The sequence below is a fragment of the Xyrauchen texanus genome, chromosome 1 (genome assembly GCF_025860055.1).
Source record: "Xyrauchen texanus isolate HMW12.3.18 chromosome 1, RBS_HiC_50CHRs, whole genome shotgun sequence".
NCBI lineage: Eukaryota > Metazoa > Chordata > Actinopteri > Cypriniformes > Catostomidae > Xyrauchen > Xyrauchen texanus.
In genome coordinates this window covers 26932189-26953359 of record NC_068276.1, presented here as the reverse complement: position 1 = coordinate 26953359, position 21171 = coordinate 26932189, and the positions used below count along the sequence as shown (strand labels likewise).

The 21171-nt window shown below is 40.9% G+C and overlaps 2 protein-coding genes across 3 annotated transcripts in view; one reads left to right on the top strand and one right to left on the bottom strand.

The window, feature by feature from the left end:
- Window positions 1-4237: 4237 nt before the first annotated feature.
- Window positions 4238-5895, top strand: LOC127645246 (C-type mannose receptor 2-like). The gene has a single exon (XM_052128805.1). It carries the CDS (start codon window positions 4238-4240, stop codon window positions 4964-4966), a length of 729 nt encoding a protein of 242 aa, XP_051984765.1. The 3' UTR covers window positions 4967-5895.
- Window positions 5896-19281: 13386 nt separating this feature from the next.
- Window positions 19282-21171, bottom strand: part of LOC127644406 (proline-serine-threonine phosphatase-interacting protein 1-like) — a 30602-nt gene continuing 28712 nt past the window's right edge. For both annotated transcript variants that reach the window (XM_052127664.1, XM_052127596.1), the window contains exons 13-15: window positions 21074-21111; window positions 20794-20900; window positions 19282-20129 (exon numbers count right to left, since the gene is read on the bottom strand). In XM_052127664.1, coding sequence (XP_051983624.1) covers window positions 19932-20129; window positions 20794-20900; window positions 21074-21111 — 343 coding nt within the window. In that variant the 3' untranslated portion in view covers window positions 19282-19931. The remainder of the gene's footprint in view (window positions 20130-20793; window positions 20901-21073; window positions 21112-21171) is intronic.

Genomic DNA, 21171 nt, shown 5'->3' with positions numbered 1-21171 from the left:
AGTGACCAGCAATTTACTTGTGAAAAAGCCTACAAATCAGGTTCTGTGTATATTCAATGAACATAAAGTAACATAAATAATCACCCCTAGTGTCTTTGCTTTCCAGCTGATTTAATCTTTTAAAAAAATCTAGAAATGGCTGTGGGACAAACATTTGTGTGATTTTTCCCTCTCAAATTTGGAAAAGTTTCCATATGTATTGTCCTAATGAGCTTTTTCCGGATTGTTTAATATTTTTGCATGATTTGTCTGCCTGGGTGTTTTAGAGGCACCCGTTGAGCAGATTACAAGCTCGAAGATGAACATCATTGGTTTTGCTCTCGTCTTTTCTACGAGAGCACGTTAATATGATAGGTGCCTGTAAGTTTGAATAACCATTAACATTTTAGATATAAAATGTACAGAGTTTTTAGAAAAAAAAGACTGTCAAATAATCAAGGTTTAAACAACAAATAAGCATAAACAATCACTTGAAACTGACATTTATCTAACTTTAACTCTCAAATTTTCTTATTTGTCCTCATTTGCATGAATTTGTCTGCTCAGGTTTGCTGCCCAGAGACACCACTAATTCATGTCACAAAATCTGAGATCATTTAAGGAGAGATGTCCAGAGTGCTAGATGGTACATCTTTCAATTGTTACACATAATAGCATAATAAGACCTTTTTGGGGAGGATTTTCAGTGCCTTAATTCAATCTAATAAATGGTAATTGTAATGCAATATGCTGTTTGATTTGTATAAAATGTCTAGCTGGTGGCTGCATAAGGAACATCATTTTTCCCCCTTACTCAACTATACATAAATGTGCATCTCAAGAAAATATTGTGATTTATTACTATTAAATAATTTTTGAAACACTACACAATGTGTCTGTTAAAGTGAATCAAGGGACCCTTTAAATGTTCAGTGTACAGGTTTACAGTACAAAGAAGAATGCTTCAAGTCTTTTTGGAAGCTTGTTGTGTGAAAAAGTATGTGCATTGCAGGTTCTATAATACTACTATATAAAAAATGTACATTATTTGTCATTTGCTGCTGTTCATTAAAATATTGTGACATGTAGTTGGAACACAAAGTGTAGAAACCAATGAAATCCGAACAGATTAACAAAACAGTACAAAGATATTTATGACATTTAAAATATTTTTAGGAAAGGGATATACCCTTTGAAATTTTAGTTAAGATTCTGTCACAATAAAATATTATATCTCAGCTCATACACATATTTAAATATTAAAGGAACCCCAAAATGCAATAAACATTAATTTAGGATAATTAAAAAACAAAATTAAAACAAAAAAAAAAATAGCTTGTATGGCACCCTGGGTTTATATTTGTTATTATCTTGGACCACCCTGTTTAATTGACCCATGTAATTTCATGTGATTTAGATTAGATTATCAGTGTATATGATACAGGATGAAACATTTGTCCGTGAAATGGAAATGTTTATGAACTTAAAAGATTTGCATATGTGTTGTCCTTGTGAATTTTCCAACTCATGTAAAAGTTTTTGCATGAATTTGTCTGCTTGGCTGGTTTGGACTTAAGTACCAAGTATGATCTTTCTAGTCTTACTACACCACACAGCTTACTTTATGCCAAAAACTATACCACAACCAGTGTGTGGACAGGTTTGCGGTTCCTGGCTGGTTCGTGGTTCTGGGTGACTGGGGAGCTTTTGGAAGATGTGACCTCATTGTCTAAATGTCCTGTTGAACCCTATCGCTGTGGAGCCCGAAACCCTGCAATTGATCTCTGGGAAAACAAAGACTGTGAGGAGAAACTCTACTTTCTCTGCAAAGAAAAACAATAAGACAGGCCCTGGCTGCGGGAAGTAGGGGTTGCTGTTTTTCTTTTAATAAATAAATAAAAATTAATTAAGAGTAAGACAATGCTTTTTAAATAGGAAATAGCTTTAAATGGCTTTAAATGAACAACTTCAGCATTACGGCTCATCAGAGCTGAGAGACACAACAGACTGAATAATAACACAATGGGTGCTGTTTAAAATGGCGGTGGACATTGCGGTTTCTATAGTGAACAACTCTTGTGCACCGGCTAACGTGATATAGGGAGAAATAACCCCTCTTGGATGCTATTTTTCTATTGAGAAAGCTGACCTTCAGTGTGACACACACACACACACACACACACACACACACACACACACACACACACACACACACACACACACACACACATGTTGTGTTTCCATGTTTTATGGGGACTTTCCATAGACATAATGGTTTTTATACTGTACAAACTTTATATTCTATCCCCTAAACCTAACCCTACCCCTAAACCTAACCCTCACAGAAAACTTTCTGCATTTTTACATTTTCAAAAAACATAATTTAGTATGATTTATAAGCTGTTTTCCTCATGGGGACCGACAAAATGTCCCCACAAGGTCAAAAATTTCGGGTTTTACTATCCTTATGGGGACATTTGGTCCCCACAAAGTGATAAATACACGCTCACACACACACACACACACACACACACACACACACACACACACACACACACACACACACACACACACACACACACACATCCATCCTTTTCAGATGTGGCCTTTACACATTTACTGGGGTAACAAAACCCTTACTTTGTTATGTGAACTCATATACAGTAGGCATATGAATACGGATTTTCTGATTCTCTTAAAAAAAAAAAAACTTGTATTGCTAATATCCATGCTGTTAATTGTTGAGCTTTTGTCAGATGTTTATTTACATTGCAAGACAGCTTTGGTGTCAAGTGCCTGTCAGACCAAAGATTAAATTAAATAAACTACAATTACAAAGTCTTGACAGCATATATGCATTCTGGTCCTTTAGCATTTGTCATTGCTAACTGAGATTTTATGTTTATGAACTTGTGGAACCAATTGTTTATTGTAACATTTAACAGATTTATTTTGCACTAACCTTAGCTGCAATAAATCAAAAAGCAATCTATGCACACCAACTTTTTGAGAGCACGTTAATATGATAGGTGCCTGTACGTTTGAATAACCATTAACATTTTAGATATAAAATGTACAGAGTTTTTAGAAAAAAAAGACTGTCAAATAATCAAGGTTTAAACAACAAATAAGCATAAACAATCCCTTGAAACTGACATTTATCTAACTTTAACTCTCAAATTTTCTTATTTGTCCTCATTTGCATGAATTTGTCTGCTCAGGTTTGCTGCCCAGAGACACCACTAATTCATGTCACAAAATCTGAGATCATTTAAGGAGAGATGTCCAGAGTGCTAGATGGTACATCTTTCAATTGTTACACATAATAGCATAATAAGACCTTTTGGGGAGGATTTTCAGTGCCTTAATTCAATCTAATAAATGGTAATTGTAATGCAATATGCTGTTTGATTTGTATAAAATGTCTAGCTGGTGGCTGCATAAGGAACATCATTTTTCCCCTTACTCAACTATACATAAATGTGCATCTCAAGAAAATATTGTGATTTATTACTATTAAATAATTTTTGAAACACTACACAATGTGTCTGTTAAAGTGAATCAAGGGACCCTTTAAATGTTCAGTGTACAGGTTTACAGTACAAAGAAGAATGCTTCAAGTCTTTTTGGAAGCTTGTTGTGTGAAAAAGTATGTGCATTGCAGGTTCTATAATACTACTATATAAAAAATGTACATTATTTGTCATTTGCTGCTGTTCATTAAAATATTGTGACATGTAGTTGGAACACAAAGTGTAGAAACCAATGAAATCCGAACAGATTAACAAAACAGTACAAAGATATTTATGACATTTAAAATATTTTTAGGAAAGGGATATACCCTTTGAAATTTTAGTTAAGATTCTGTCACAATAAAATATTATATCTCAGCTCATACACATATTTAAATATTAAAGGAACCCCAAAATGCAATAAACATTAATTTAGGATAATTAAAAAACAAAATTAAAACAAAAAAAAAAATAGCTTGTATGGCACCCTGGGTTTATATTTGTTATTATCTTGGACCACCCTGTTTAATTGACCCATGTAATTTCATGTGATTTAGATTAGATTATCAGTGTATATGATACAGGATGAAACATTTGTCCGTGAAATGGAAATGTTTATGAACTTAAAAGATTTGCATATGTGTTGTCCTTGTGAATTTTCCAACTCATGTAAAAGTTTTTGCATGAATTTGTCTGCTTGGCTGGTTTGGACTTAAGTACCTGCACTGCAGATCACAAGTTCAGAGATGAAGACCATATCCTTTGCTCTGTTCCTCACAGCTCTTAATGAGCTGACCACAGCTCTAGTCAGACAACATTTTTATATTTCTTTGCAATTGCCATGGAACCAAGCTCAGATATACTGCAGATCTAATTATGCAGATCTTTCCACCATCAACAGTCAAACTGAGTATGACATATTTCTGATTGATAAAGGCAGTAGTAATGAGGATAGCTGGATTGGCCTGAGCAGATATGGAAATGAATGGAATTGGTCTGATGGAAGCCAGTATAATGGGACAATTAACATGTGGAAAAATGGACAACCAGACAACAAAAACACAAATAACTGTGTGAAGTTGCATAACGGCCAGTGGGAACAGAATGACTGTTCTCAACAAAAACAGTTTTACTGCTATAAATGGATTTCTGGTGTGACTCTGGTACCGAGGCAAATGAGCTGGGAGAATGCTCTGAAATTCTGCAGGACCTACTACTCTGATCTTGCTAGTCTTACTACACCACGCAGCTTACTTTATGCCAAAAACTATACCACAACCAGTGTGTGGACAGGTTTGCGGTTCCTGGCTGGTTCGTGGTTCTGGGTGACTGGGGAGCTTTTGGAAGATGTGACCTCATTGTCTAAATGTCCTGTTGAACCCTATCGCTGTGGAGCCCGAAACCCTGCAATTGATCTCTGGGAAAACAAAGACTGTGAGGAGAAACTCTACTTTCTCTGCAAAGAAAAACAATAAGACAGGCCCTGTGTCCAAAAGGGTGTACTGTCAGATTATGCAGTCTCCTGTATTGATGAAGGATACACTTCTCGGCTGGTAAAATAGTTGGTTCTTTAGGAATGCATGCGAGTAGTATGAATAGATTCTGGATATACTTCATTCGGGGATGTGGATATTTACGGTTTGGTGAATACTGAGGATTCTGACTTATTATTTCATTGGCATATTGTTTTTGCAATTCTATATAGTAATGAAGTATGGATATTTAGATGCAGCAATAGTGAGACAGAGGAGAGTGGATTAGGTGAATCAGATGGTGAATCAAATCAAATGTTCTTATAAGGTCTAGTTTTTGTCTTGTTAATATCCTGTCTTTGGAGGGAGAAAAAAAAATCAAAGCTATATATTTTCATACATAGTGTACTGTGCAGCTTTGTAGATTTTATTGTGAACTAGGTATATTTTCTGTAGAATAATTTTTGTCCTAAATATAAATATGGACATTCAACTTTTTGCTTCATCACAATCACTGTTGGATATGTCATTTTAGAAACACAACACAGAAAAGTATAGAATAATAAATATTCTCCCCACTTTAAAAATAAAATATCACCCTCTTAATATACAGTAGTCATTGTCACTGTTTATTCCTCCTGCTGCCCTAAAGGCTTATGAGCATTAAATGTTTAATGTTTTCAATTCGATCTCAGCCTAGATATGTCTGTAGTTGCTCCTTTATTTTAAAGGCACCTATGTAGGTTCACATTGGGTCTATTGGCTTGGCAGAAATGACATCTTTTCATCTATATGAGCTTTATCAAAAAGCCAGTTGTAATTTCTTAGAAATTTGTAAGATTAATGTTTACAGAATTCCCTATTTGTGTAATATGAATTCTCTTTGTTTGACTGCTGTATTTAACTATTTTCTGAGGTCACTTGCTACCAAGTTTTACACATTATACAGAATAAAATAACTGTCTGAAATAATCAACGTTATCAGGATTTGTCAATTTTTCCCATGTCTATGATTATTCCAAGAATGGAATTAAAAGGTGTGGATCTCATGGAAATGGAGACCAACATCCAGAGCTCTCCTCCATATACACTGCCAGCCAAAAGTTTGGAATAATGTACAGATTTTGCTCTTATGGGAAGAAATTGGTACTTTTATTCACCAAAGAGGCATTCAGCTGATCACTGTAAGGTGGAGTCAGGCTGAAGACACAAGAGCAGACGAAGTGTGAGAACCTAAGTGCAGTATTTACATGAGTGAACTCCAAAACACACAAATGACTTGACACATAACCTTACAATAACACTTTACAAATGACAGTTCTTATTCTTCTTCTGTTGTTTTATGGCGGTTGGCAATCCAACTTAAATGGTGCATTCCCGCCACCTACTAGATTGGGGTGTGGAGTGCTAAATGGTTGGAAAGTTAAAAAAAAAAAAGAAAAATAATATTATCTTATATTCTATCGATCAATCTTGTATCTTTTAAGAAATTAAATAATTCTTGATATATTCTTGATTACTTTGGGTCATTTCCAAACAAAACCTGAAGTGACATAATTTACTCCCAGAGATCTTAAAGTTCGAGATAGATGGAATCTTGCTCTTTCATCACATTTTATAATTACATGTTCTACTGATTCTTCTTGACCACATTTATCACATTTACCATTCTCATTTTTCCCTATTCTGTACAAACACTTATTTAATGCACAATGTCCAATACGCATTCTAGAATTGAGAACATCCTCTTTGCTGTTTCCAAATTTTCTTCTTTCTAGACCAACTATTTCTTGAATGTGATGCAAGTGTCTACCTTTAATTCCACTGTTCCACTCTTTCTGCCATATCTTTCTTATTTCACTCGCTTTAAATCCTTTAACTTCTGTTTTACTTAATGACACTTTTATGTAAGTTTGTGAAGGTTTCAAAGCCTGTTTAGCTAGATGATCTGCCTCCTCATTTCCTTTTACACCCACATGTGATGGAACCCACAAAAAGTTTACAATAAGTCAAGATTGTCTTATTCTAAATAGACTCTGCATCACTTCATATATCAAATCTTGTCTTGCTACCGATAGTCCACTTGACAAGCTATTGATAGCTGAAAGTGAATCTGTGCATATCACTGACCTTGTAGGTTGTATTTCTTCTAGCCATTGAAGTGCTAGGAATATTGATATTAATTCTGAAGTAAATACAGAAATATGTTCAGAGATTCTCTTTGAAATTTTAACTTTAAAAAGAGGTATGTAAGCTGCTGCTGCTGTAAATCCAGAATCTGGATCCTTTGATCCATCTGTATAAATTTGCACTGCATTATAATATATTTGATCCATGTATTGTTGTTCTGTTAAACTTTCCAACCCATTTCTTTCCTTGTTACAACTGTATGTCCACTAGATGCATAGGGAAAAGCCAAGGAGGTATTGCTGACATAGCCACCGAAGGGGCAATGTTGATATCACTTATTCCTATGTTTTGTGCCTCCTTATTGGCTGTCAATCCAAAGCTTGTTGATTTTTTATACTCGTATTCCCAGCAATCTTTCAAGACTTTCTTAACTGGATGACTATCCGAATGACTGTTTATATTCATGCTCCCCATTCAATTCCTGCCAAACACCTTGCTTTTTTACATTTGTCTATAATTTTCTGAATATGCACTTTAAAATTAAATTTTGAATCCATCCACATTCCCAGGAATCTAACTACTGACGTTTTCTCCAATTGTTGTCCATACATATTAATATTTATTGTTGGGTTCATTTTTCTTTTTGTAAAACAGATCACTTTCTGAGTTTCTGCCACTGAAAAACGAAAACCCCATTCAAAAGCCCAATTCTCTACCTTTCTTACAACATCTGCATATAAAGATCTCCCTATCCCTGAATCTATCTGTGAAAAAACGTTACTGATCATTATGTTGAACAGAATTGGACTGCAAACTCTTCCTTGTGGTGTCTCTACCTGAGAAAAAGCAGAACCCACTCTCACTTGTATTGTTCTTTTAAACTAAAAATTCATAATCCAGTTATACATTTTACCATTTACTTCCATTCTATCCAGTTTTATTAAAAGTCCCTCTTTCCACATCATATCGTAAGCTTTTTCAACGTCAAAACATAATCCTACTAACACTTCCTTGTTTACTTGGGCGTTTCTAATTTCAGCTTCCAGGCATAAAAGAGAATCCATTGTGCTTCTCCCTTTTCTGAAACCACTTTGGAATGCAGAGAAAAGGTTTTTCTTTTCAATAACATATATCAATTAATCTGTTTATGACCATACGCTCCATTAGTTTGCATAAATTTGACGTTAATGCTATGGGCCTGTAGTTAGTGGGCTGCGAATGATCCTTCCATGGCTTTGCTATTGGCACTATGATCCCATGCTTCCAGTCATCTGGTAATTTCCCTGATTCCCACACCTTATTAAAAAGACTCAAAATAATATTTAGAGATGTTTCTGATAGGTGTTTTATCATCTCAACAGATGTCATCTCTACCTGGAGAAGTTTGTTTTACCCCAGAAAGAGCTTTCTTCAGTTCAAACAGGGTAAAGTCTAAATATAATGTACATCCTGATGGTCCTTTTTCCTCCAGAATTTGAGGGTCCTTACTCAAGCTCAGATCCCTAAAGCTCCTCATTTCTTCAGTTATATTTGAATTACTATGCACATTAGCAAATGTTTCTGCTAACATCTCTGCTTTTTCACTGTCTGATATTACTGATCTATTGTTATATACTAAGACAGGAAGGTTACTGTTTCTTTGTTTCCCTCCCATCTTTCTTATTATACTCCATACTTCATTAATTTACATTTATTCTCCAATATTATTACAAAATTCCCTCCAATATCTTTACTTAGATGTCCGTATTACTCTTCTCACTATAGCCTATGCTCTTTTATAATTAATAAAATCATTATAATTGAATGAGCTTCTTACTCTCTTAAGTGCTTTATTTCTTTTTTTAATTGCCTCATTACATTCCTCATTCCACCATGGGACAGCTTTTCTCCTGCTTCCTGTCCTCTTCTTACCAATTACTTCTTCAGCTGTACTCTGAAGAACTTCACTTACCTTATAATTAAAAGCTTCTACATCCACTATAGAATTACTAATTTCTGCCATTTTATTTTGACATAATTCTTATATTTACCCCAGTCAGCTGTTTTAAATTTCCACCTTGGTAATCTTTCCACCACTGTTTGAGCTATGTCCACACCGATCACTACCTATTGTACTTTGATTTAAAACTTTCCAATCACATTTTCCTGCAAAATTTTCAGAAACAAGTGTCAAGTCTAACATTGAATATTTTCCTTGTGCCAAAGAAATTCTTGTATAGCTTCCATCATTAATGCATACTAACCCGCTCCATTCTAGCATGTCTTCTATTATCTGTCCGTTATGATCTGTTATTCTACTACCCCATAATGTATTGTATGCATTAAAGTCACCACAACACACTACTTTATAATTTCCATTCCCTCCAATATTTTCTAATGTATCCTTACTTAACCTGTCAACTCGGATAATAAAAATTTATTATTGTAATACTCCGTGATCCTTCCCAAATTTCCACCATCACTACCTCTTGTTCCCATTTACCTCAACTATTCTATACCCAATACCTTGTTTAATAAATGTTGCTACACCACCACCATCTCCTTTATGTATATTTCTTCTAATTGTATTGTATCCATGCATTAAAACATTTAATTGTGGTTTTAGCCATGTTTCTTGCACACAAATAATGTCAGGATCATTTTCTTAGTTATGAATTTCTTGAATTATTGCCCTTTTGCAATTAAACTTCTTGCGTTCCATTGCAAGATTGTAATCACCATTATGAACCACCACACCGCACACTGTTTGCATCTTAACCCTTTCGTTTATCATATCGTCACCTTCCTAAAATAATTGCCTAAGTCATTTTTTGACAAAAATGATTTTTTTGCATAAGTCATCTCCTCATGATGCTGGCCACCTTTGGTAAAATCGCCCACATCCTCAGTTGAACAGATCACGCAATTCTACCTTTTTGAGTGACATTATCAATAAATATCATATATTCAATTATTGGTTCAGTGTTTTGTGTTTTCTGAGAAAAGTGAAAAAATGACTTAGGCAATTATTTTAGGAAGGTGACGATATCTACATTAACATCCTCTAATTCCAAGTACTTTTCAGCAGCTCTGATAATGATTTTAATTCTTTCTGTCCAACTTTCGGTTTGGGCAGAACAATTTACCACTTCTGCCATGAATGCTATGAATTCAACTTTATCTACAATCACTTCTTTCTCTTTATTTTGTTCTTGCAACTTAACTTTTTGTTGTGCAATTGTTGCCTTAGCTTCTATTACTTTGGTTGTCCATTTTACCTTCTTGAGAGCTTCAGCGTATGATATTCCTTCTTCTACTCTGACATTTCGAATTTTTACTGCATTTTTCCTCAAACAACCTCCATATGTGATCCTGTGATCACCTCCGCAATTACAGCACTTAGGGTTTGTACCTTGCTCACATTTACCATATTCATGCTCACCTCCACATCTCGCACATCTCTGTTTGCCTCTGCACACAGCTGCTACATGTCCGAATATAATACCTTAATGCTGGTGTAACATATGTTCTAACCATATAGCTCACAAATCCTACGTATACCCTCTCAGGTAACTTATTCTCATCAAAGTTTAATACCATTGAGAGGCTGTTTTTACCATCCCTTATGGTCTTAACACTTTCAATCGTCCCTATTATTTCTTTCAGTGCTTTTGTTAATTTCAAAGGGTTGATGATATTTACAGACTCTGTAATAAACTTCATCAATACATTAAATTCCTCTTTCCTCCTTCTTGCCAGATGATTACCCTTTTCACTGTCGGTTCCATTCATTCATTCATTACATGCATTTCCTTCTTTATCCGCATCCACCATTTCATCCTCCATTTCCGGATAGCTTCGGGAGTCTACGCTACTTCCTACCATCAGCGCTCCAGTCACAATCCAGCTATCCAATGGCAAACATGAGGGCTTAAATACATGAACATGGGGGACTACAAGACAGAGACAACCAATGACAAGACTAAACTAATGAACATGAAAACAAGGCAATGAAACAAGAACCAATGATAAAACAGAACTGATAACAAGACCAATTATAGACCAATAACTATTAAAAATAGACCAATGAAGAGACAGGACTAATAAACATAGTGGGACAAGAGGGTCACATGACAGTAATGACAAGGAATCAATGACAACAAAACACATAAAACATAGCAGGAACAAGGAACTTATTTTTCAAAATAAAAGACATGAACAAAAACACAGGAATTACGTGACAAACACAATGTATAGTCAGGACATTAATAACATGAAAAATTTCTATTACAATTTGAAAAAAAAAAATGTATAGTAAAAAAAATCTCAGTACTTCTTAAACTACTTCAAAGATTTCTCTTTGAAAAAAAAATCCTCCACATGCAGCAATGACAGCTTTGCAGATTCTTGGCATTCTAGCTGTCCAGATACTTCCTGTAGCACTTGCCATAGATGTGGCTGGGCATTTCTCACGCACCTTACAGTCTAGCTCAGGGGTCGGGAACCTTTTTTCACTAAGGAGCCAATTTATACATTTTTGGTTGATGCATTTTTTCGAAAGAGCCATACTAAAAAACTAATAATTTACTATTTTCAAAAACAAAGTTTTTCAATAAAATCCCTCGAGCTCGCACGCTCGTTTTGCTCCCTCGAGCTCGCATGCTCGTTTTGCTCCCTCGAGCTTCCACGCTCGTTCTGCTCCCTCGAGCTCTCATGCTCGTTAGCAGGTCTCCCTCCTCGGGCTCGCATGCCCGCTCTCAGTCACCACATTAATTTCACCTGTACTCGTCTGATCACCCATCATTGTTTACACCTGCACTTGCCCCTATATATATCACAACCCTTTCGTCTCACGCCTGTTGGTTATTGTATTTAGTTTCCCGTGTCTTTGCCCCCCCCCCCGCTAGTCCCGTCTAGTTCCGAACTACCTTGTGATTGTTACCCCTTAGCTTGCCAGCTCTAGTATTCCCCTAGCTCCCGTGTTTAGTATAGCTCTTTATTCTGATCCTGTTTCCCGGCTTCGACCTCCCGCTCTCGTTGACCACTCTCTCCCAGATTTGCCCCTTTGCTCTACTTTGATTCCCCGGCTTTTGACCCTACGCTTCCCTCGACACTCTCATTTGGTTTTGCCCTTGTTTGTACTTTTGCCTGCCTCACTTGTTGGAATAAAAGTAGTTTCCCATCGACATTGTGACTGTCTCGTCTTGTGTGTGTGTGTGTGCGGGTTACAGAATAACCAACCTCACCGAAGACAGTCACAATGCATCACGCGGAGGATTCACGCAGCTCACTACAGCGGATGTGCATGTCGCATTCGGCGCGAGGAGCTACGATTTGGAGACATGACCAAGCGCTCGCGGCCCAGGGGCAACAGGTATGTACTGTGTCTGAAATATTTCACCCTGTTTCACCTGTGTCTGCCCCTGAGCCCGTAGATGCTCTCCAGGCATCCGCGAGCGCCGTATGCATTCCATCCCCGGAGAGGTTTTATGGCTCTTCGGACGCTAACCAAGGGTTTTTCGTGCAAGGCAGTGGTTGTGTAACTCATAACCCCGTCCTTGACATTATGGAGCCAGCGGCCCGACTCTTGGTTTTGCGCCAGGGGAGGCCTGTCACAGCCCCAGTCCCGAAGCCTGTCACGGCCCCAGTCCCGAAGCCTGACACGGCCCCAGTCCCGAAGCCTGACTCGGCCCCAGTCCCGAAACCTGACACAGCCCCAGTCTCGAAGCCTGGCATGGCCAGCGAGTCAACGCCCATGCCTGCCACGGTCAGCGAGCCGGCGCCTGTGGCCTCGACTGCCCCGGAGCCAGCGCTTGTGGCCTTGACCACCCCCATGGCCACGTCCCCTGTTGGCCGAGGACGTAAGAGAGGGAGGAGGGCCCCTTCTCCCAGGTCTCGTCTTGTGCTCAAGACCGCAGAGGTTCCCTCAGAGTCTTCCACGGCTCTGCCGGGCTCTGCTCCGCCCACAGAGTCTTCCACGGCTCTACCGACCTCTGCTCCGCCCTCAGAGTCTTCCACAGCTCTGCCGGGCTCTGCTCCGCCCTCAGAGTCTTCCACGGCTCTGCCGGGCTCTGCTCCGCCCTCAGAGTCTTCCACGGCTCTGCCGGGCTCTGCTCCGCCCTCAGACTCTTCCACGGCTCTGCCGAGCTCCGCTCCGCCCTCAGACACTTCCACGGCTCTGCTCCGCCCTCAGAGTCTTCCACGACTCTGCCAGCCTCTGCTCCGCTCTCCGGGTCTTCCACGGCTCTGCCAGCCTCTGCTCGCCCCTCAGAGCCCTCGCGGCCTCCGCCTCACGAGCCTCCCAAGGCTCCTCCACTCGAGCCTCCCAGAACTCTACCCCTCGAGCTCCCCCGGGCTCTGCCTCTCAAGCCTCCCAGGGCTCCTCCTCTCGAGTCTTTCAGGGCTCCCCCTCCTTCCAAGCCTCTCAGGGCTTCTCCTCTCGAGTCTTTCAGGGCTCCTCCTCCCCCCAAGCCTCTCAGGGCTTCGTCTCTCAAGTCTCTCAGGGCTCCTCCCCCTCTCAAGCCTCCCAGGGCTTCTCCTCTCGAGTCTTTCAGGGCTCCTCCTCCCCTCGAGCCTCTCAGGGCTCCGTCCCTCGAGCCTCTCATGGCTCCACCCCTCAAGCCTCTCAGGGCTTCGTCTCTCGAGTCTCTCAGGGCTCCACCCCCTCTCAAGCCTCTCAGGGCTTCTCCTCTCGAGTCTTTCAGGGCTCCTCCCCCCCTCGAGCCTCTCAGGGCCCCGTCCCTCGAGTCTTTCATGGCTCCACCCCTTAAGCCTCTCAGGGCTTCGTCTCTCGAGTCTCTCAGGGCTCCTCCTCCTCTCGAGCCTCTCAGGGCTCCGTCCCTCGAGTCTTTCAGGACTCCTCCCCCTCTCAAGCCTCTCAGGGCTTCGTCTCTCGAGTCTTTCATGGCTCCGTCCCTCGAGTCTTTCAGGACTCCTCCCCCTCTCAAGCCTCTCAGGGCTTCGTCTCTCGAGTCTTTCATGGCTCCCCCCCTCGAGACTCCAGAGCTTTCTAGGGCTCTGCCTCCCGAGCCTCCTACGGCTCCCCCTCCAGAGCCTCCTACGGCTCCACCTCCCGAGCCTCCCACGGCTCTGCTCCCAGAGACTCCAGAGCTTTCTAGAACTCCGCCCCTTGAGCCTCCTATGGCTCTACCCCCCGAGACTACAGAGCCTGCCAGGCCGTGGCCTCGGAAACCCCCCACGGCGCCGCCTCCCTTGGCTCCACCTCCAGAGCCTTCCAGGCCTTCGCCCCTAAAGCCTCCTTCGGCTCCACCTCCAGAGCCTTCCAGAACCCCGCCTCCAGAGCCGCCTACGGTGCCGCCTTTCATGGCTCAGCCCGGAATTCCTGACCCTCTCCCTGTCCTGTGGCCTCTTCCCTGGCCTGCGGACCCTATTCCTGTCCGGTGGTCACCTTCCAGACCCCCGGACCCAGTCCCTGTCCTCCAGTTGCCTTCCAGACCCCCCTGACCCAGCCTCTGTCCTATGGCTGCCCCCTTGATCTCCCGACCACCCACCTGTCCGCTATGTTCCCCCTGACCTTGCCTTGAAACTGCCCATTGACCCCATGGACTGTCTCATTTCCCTCTGTGCCCCTTGGACTGCCCTTGGACTGACCGAACACGGCCGTCAGGAGCCGTCCGTTATAGAGGGGGGAGTACTGTCACGAACCCCGCTCCCTCGCTCCGCCCCCTCGAGCTTCCACGCTCGTTCCGCCCCCTCGAGCTTGCACGCTCGTTTTGCTCCCTCGAGCTCGCACGCTCGTTTTGCTCCCTCGAGCTGCCATGCTCGTTTTGCTCTCTCAAGCTCGCACACTCGTTTTGCTCCCTCGAGCTTGCACGCTCGTTTTGCTCCCTCGAGCTTCCACGCTCGTTCTGCTCCCTCGAGCTCGTACGCTCGTTTTGCTCCCTCGAGCTTGCACGCTCGTTTTGCTCCTACGAGCTCTCATGCTCGTTAGCAGGTCTCCCTCCTCGGGCTCACATGCCCGCTCTCAGTCACCACATTAGTTTCACCTGTACTCGTCTGATCACCCATCATTGTTTACACCTGCACTCGCCCCTATATATCACAACCCTTTCGTCTCACGCCTGTTGGTTATTGTATTTAGTTTCCCATGTCTTTGCCCCCACCCCCCGCTAGTCCCCTCTAGTTCCTAACTCCCTTGTGATTGTTACCCCTTAGCTTGCCATCTCTAGTATTCCCCTAGCTCCCGTGTTTAGTATAGCCCGTTATTCTGATCCTGTTTCCCGGCTTCGACCTCCCGCTCTCGTTGACCACTCTCTCCCGGATTTGCCCCTTTGCTCTACTTTGATTCCCCGGCTTTTGACCCTACGCTTCCCTCGACACTCTCATTTGGTTTTGCCCTTGTTTGTACTTTTGCCTGCCTCACTTGTTGGAATAAAAGTAGTTTCCCATCGACATTGTGACTGTCTCGTCTTGTGTGTGTGTGTGTGCGGGTTACATATCGTTGCAATATGGAATTGAGTACACGTGTTTGTGCGGGTCTACATAAAATTACTTAATTTTACAATTGTTCATGAAAAATGTAACGGGCTGGGCAATATGTTAAAAATATTTTAATGATAATCGCATTTAAAATAATGCCATATCCGATTATATGGACAACCCCCAAGGTCTGTGAATATTTTGCTTTATTGATTTAGCTTTAAAAATGTATTTATTGAAACATGAAAAACGTAACATTTGTACATTCAAATTGCACTTTAAACAAAACAAAAAAGCTATTAAAATAACGAAGCGATTAAAAAAAATCTAATATATAACCACCTCCCCAAATCCAAACATTTACCATCTCCAACACCCATGTGCCATCACGCAAGTATCAATATGGGGCAGCAGGTGCAAATTAAGAACTAAAGACAATTATAAATGTAAAGATAATTATAATAATCATCATAATAAATAAGCCTAATAAATTCCCACATGTTCCCAAAAAAATGCTGCCAATATGTGTTATTATAGAATGTGTTTGTATTGCGTTTTGGTAATACAGTTAATGCTGCCTAAAGAAAAGAACATAGAACAACATTTTAGGTTCAAGGTGAATGTGCATTGTATTACTTTATGATTTGATCAATTTAGTTTGTTTCTTTAATACAAAGATACCTGTATATATAACGCAACCTGCAGAGTTGTGTTCACAATGTGTAATGGTGCGTTCACATACAACACCAAGCTAGCGTTTCACGCGATGCGATTATATACAAAGTCAATGCAATGATGCGAATTTGCACCGGGTGGAAAGAATGAAGTGAATCGCATGACTCGAACGCGCAAAATCGCTTCATTCGTGTATTTGCGCAAGTGTACATTTTTCAACTCGAGCGGAAAATCTGCATGACGTGTTGTCGCGAAAACCTATCAGCATTGAGATTGTGCGGATGTCACAGACGTACTGATGTAGTAGCAGAAGAAATCAGCAAAAATTCATGAAAAAATTGTTGTAGCATTGTGTGGGCACCCGGAATTGTATGACACAACATCATACATGTACAGAGACCGGACGTAAAAAGACATCACTTGGAGGAAAGTGAGCGAGGAAGTTGGACTACCTGGTAAGTTCTGAAAATGCCCATCTCAGGACTCGAGTCTGAATCTAGTGCTGAAGTGGTCTCATAAGCATCAACCCCAGCGGCGCAACCGCTGTGGAGGATGCCATATGCCCCAGGAGCCTCTGGAATTGTTTTAGAGGAACTGCTGTGCCAGGCTTGTATAAGGTAAGGTGAGCCTATCTCCATGCCGAAAAAAGAGATGCTCTGAACTGGGGCGGGCTTGCTTTTTTCCCAGTTGACCTGAAGCCCTAGACAGCCGAGGTGCCTGAGCACCTGGTCCCTGTGGGTGCACAGTGACTCTCGAGAGTGGGCTAGGATGAGCCATTCGTCGAGATAATTGAGCATGTGTATTCGTATGCCCACTTCCCTTAGTGGGGCAAGGGCTGCCTCTACGAAATTTGTGAAGCGTGAGGGGACAGGGACAGGCCGAAGTGGAGGACCTTATACTGATAGCCTGGCCGTCAAAAATGAACTGTAGGAAGGGTCGGTGTCAAGGCAAGATAGAGACATGGAAGTACGCATCCTCAGGTCTACCGCTGCGAACCACTCCTTATGCCGGACGCATGTTAGAATGTGTCTTTGCGTTAGCATCTTGAACAAGAGTTTTTTTTTGTAAACTCGTAAGTCCAGGATCGGTTGTAAGCCACCACCTTTCTTCACTACGATGAAGTAAGGCTGTAGAAACCTTTCTTCATCTTGGCTGGAGTTACAGGCTCTATCGCGTCTTTAAGTAAAAGGGTCGGGATCTCCGCACGAAGGGTGTGCACCGAGGTCAAGCAGACGCTGTTGAAAGGGCCGGGGCCTGGTGAACTGGATCGCGTAGACGAGTCGGATGGTCCTGGCCAGCCAGCCAGCGTGATGGGTTGGGAAGTGAATATCACACACCCAAGCTCCGTGCGAGGTGCACTAGGGGGACGATCGTTTTTGACGTACCTGGCAGGGCGGAGCAGCGGGGCACAGCAGGTAGTGTCACGTCGGGAGGCAAAAGCGTGTCCCGAGGCTTTGGTGCTGAGAGAAGACTTGAAACACTTGCTCCGTGCACCCGGCAGGGGGTGACTGAGGAGGAGGTCTCGTGTTTGAGTGTGACACACGGTTGCTATGAGAATGGCAATTTGCGGGCCAGATGACCCAAGGAATAAGGAAATCACAATTTTATTGAGAATGTGGGTACCGCAGCCCAAAGGGGGTGCGGCAAAGGAAATATGTTTTGCAAATAAGAATTCTCCTCCCGGCCCTCCACCGGGGGACGAAGTGGTCTGTTTACCAGCTCTGGAGCAAACGTCTCGTTCCCTGGGTCGTCTGTCTCAGGAGTGCTTGGGAGCCTTCCGGGTCCTCGAAGATGTCTACGGTGTCGCCAAATAGGCCGAGCTGGTAGATGGGGATGTTGAGAAAGCGGGCTTTGTCTAACTCCTTCATCTCGACCAGGTTCAGCCAAAGGTGACATTCCTGGACTACGAGGGTGGCTATCGCCTGCCCGAGTGTCCGCGCTGTGACCTTCGTGGCCACAGGGTTGGCGGCTTGAGTTGCATTCCTTTTTAGGAAGGAAAGCCATGACTGCAACGTTGCCATGGTTAAGTTCTCGCAGTGTGAACAAGAACCATCCACAAACGCCGCCTCAGTATGATCGTGGCCCAAACACAATGCAGCGTCTATGACCGTCAGGAGCGGAGAGATATCGGCCACATTCAGGAACTACACAGGGGCAGAAGCACATCTTTAAAAAGAAGCATGCTGAAAAGGACCTTCAATGCCTGTTGTGTGTGCTCTTTTAGAGAAATGAACTCTTTTAGAAAAATATTCTCTTTTAGAAGCGCTGTCGAAGTGACCAGGGGCAAAGCTGCACTGCCGTGCAGAGAAGGAGAAAGTCGCTGAGACGCGCCGTAGATCCAACAGCAAATGCTCTACAGAGGTGAGTGGAACAGAAATGATCTCAGCTCACTGATTGCACAACCGCTCGGCTCAGAAGAAGAAATCTGAATGAACAGATGCATGATTCCCTGCTTTTATACCCGTATGTCCTGGGGAGGGACATGCAAATTTTGTCTGCCAAATTCTCATTGGCCTTTTCTCAAGTTCAGAGGTAACTGAGGCCTTCAAGAAAGTCCCCTAGTGTCGCTTCATTCGACACAAAGTCGAGTGAGTGACAGACGGGGAATTTAAGTTACTAATTTTATCCAAAGAATAAAAAAGATTATTTTTTTTGTGGTAATGGTATTAGTATCGATATCGGCAATACTAGCCTAAAAGTACTTGGTATCAGATCGAAAAGAAAATATGTGGTATCGCCCATCCCTACTGATGAGTTTCTAGAGAAAGCTGTTTCTTTTTTGCCATTTTTGACCTAATATTGACCTTAAGACATGCCAGTCCATTGCATACTGTGGCAACTCAAAAACAAACTTAATTATGAAAAAAAAAGACTGTACACCAACATGTTACTTTTACAGATATTGTGTTGACTGCATTCATTCATTCAAGATGTGTCATATGGGTTTTGTTTTTAAATTATTTTCAATTTAATTTTGATTATATGTTTATAAAAATGTGTTATTTATTTTTATGTTAGTAAATAACAACATCAAAAAAAATCTGGATTTTAAACAGTATTTAGACTTCCAAATTTTAGTAACATAGTTGCAAAAATCTAACAAAAAATAAAGAAAAAGTAAACAGCTCATATAATATTAAGTTGACCTCCTTGACATTTAACATCTGAAGGCTTTCCTCCTTTCACAGACCATTTGTCAACAAACAAAATGTATAAAAAAAGTATGTTAATGTGGGGTTAATGTGGTACTGTCTATTAAGGAGACCACCTAATCCACAAACTGGACTAGACAGACAGCTGTTGTACTGAAAAAGAAATACATGCTAGTTCTAGCATTCTTACAGACAGGGCACATCTTTCTTAGTAAAATGCATTAGTATGTCACAGATAGAAAATATAAAAAGACAGAAGCCTACTATAAATTACAACATATTAATTTCATGACATTAACAGTACTAAACAGGTTAGAGCTGTGGCGCAGAATGTAGCACATTTACTTCTGAAATACAAGAGCTGTTCCCCCTCTCTTTCCCACACTTTCCTGTTCATATACATTACTATCTTATAAATAAAGCCTAATATCACCAAAAAAAAGAAGGAAAAAATAAAAACTAAATATATACGCATACATGTTTAAAAGAATAAATTCACAATTCTAAAAATGACAATAAGTCTTAACGCATCATCTTAGTTAGACTTAGTGTAATAACTAATCTGCTCATTTTAAATTCCTATCCAGATTTGCTTAATTCCAGTTGATGGGGTTATGTTCAGGATGAGGAGTAGCAAGATGTGAGCTGTAGCTCTGCAGTGAGATTTTGGTCAAATACGTTCCAGGTACGAGCCCAGATATGCCATTCCTCCATGCAGTCCACCACCCAACCTCGCCTTTCTCAGTTACTGTAACGACTTCTCCTTTACTTATAGACAGCTCATCTGCTTCCTAAAAAAGGACAGTGAGTGGAGTGAACTAATACTAACCAAATTTGTATCTTAATGGGATAGTTTACCTCAAAACAAAAAATCTGTCATCATTTACTCACCCATTTGTTGTTCCAACCCCACATAATTTTCTTTCTTCAATGTAAAATAAGAAAGGTGTAAATTTCTTCTAACACTAAAGGAGATGTTTGGCAGAAAGTTAGCCTCACCATTCATTTTAACTGAAGGTTTTCTCCATACATTTAAAGTGAATGGTAACTGAGGCTAACATACTGCCAGAAAACCATATGGGTTTGGAACATGAGAGTGAATGATGACAGAACTGTTATTTTTGAGCAAAAAAATAAATCCCCTTTAATTCTTCTCTGTTCAATCACTGATTTTGTGTACATTCAGATTGTGAGTGACTGTCTAATAAAACACTGTGGTGATTTCCAAAGTTCAGAATAAATACAAAAAAGTCCTCTGTGAATTTTGCAGTGCTATTGTGATACTAGCAGACATACAGTGGGTTAGTAAATGTCACTGGTACAAGCCATTTAGAGCTGTAAAGAAAAAATTCAAAATTTGTAACCTAACCTATTCATTTTGCTGTTCCACTTCGGGAGTAAAAAACTACATAATAAAGAATACCTCAATATAATTGTTACAATATATTTATTTACCTGTGCTTTAAAATCATATAAAACCATGTACTTCTCCTCAGTGGCACCTTCCCTTTCTTGAACAGGAGTAAATGGTTCACTCAAATTACTGCCTGCTCCAGGGCTGCCTGTGATGTAAGTATAGTAATATTTAAAGGCCTGTACAAAGTTAAAACATATGCTGATAATTCCAAGCTACATACTAAACTGCTAAAGTTAGTTGAAATTGTAATTATTTGTTGTCCTTTGCATGCTTTTGATTGCATTCAAGCAATAAAAGTACGTTCAAGAAATTACTAACCACTAGAGGACACTATCCTTGGCAGCACAACTGATAATCTGCAGAGAGTGTAGTAGATACAGTATGAAGTCAACAACAGTTTCTGTTATTCACAGGAA

Bases quoted from the DNA above. Each gene is read 5' to 3' on its own strand.
- LOC127645246 (XM_052128805.1), top strand. From the start codon at position 4,238: ATGAAGACCATATCCTTTGCTCTGTTCCTCACAGCTCTTAATGAGCTG.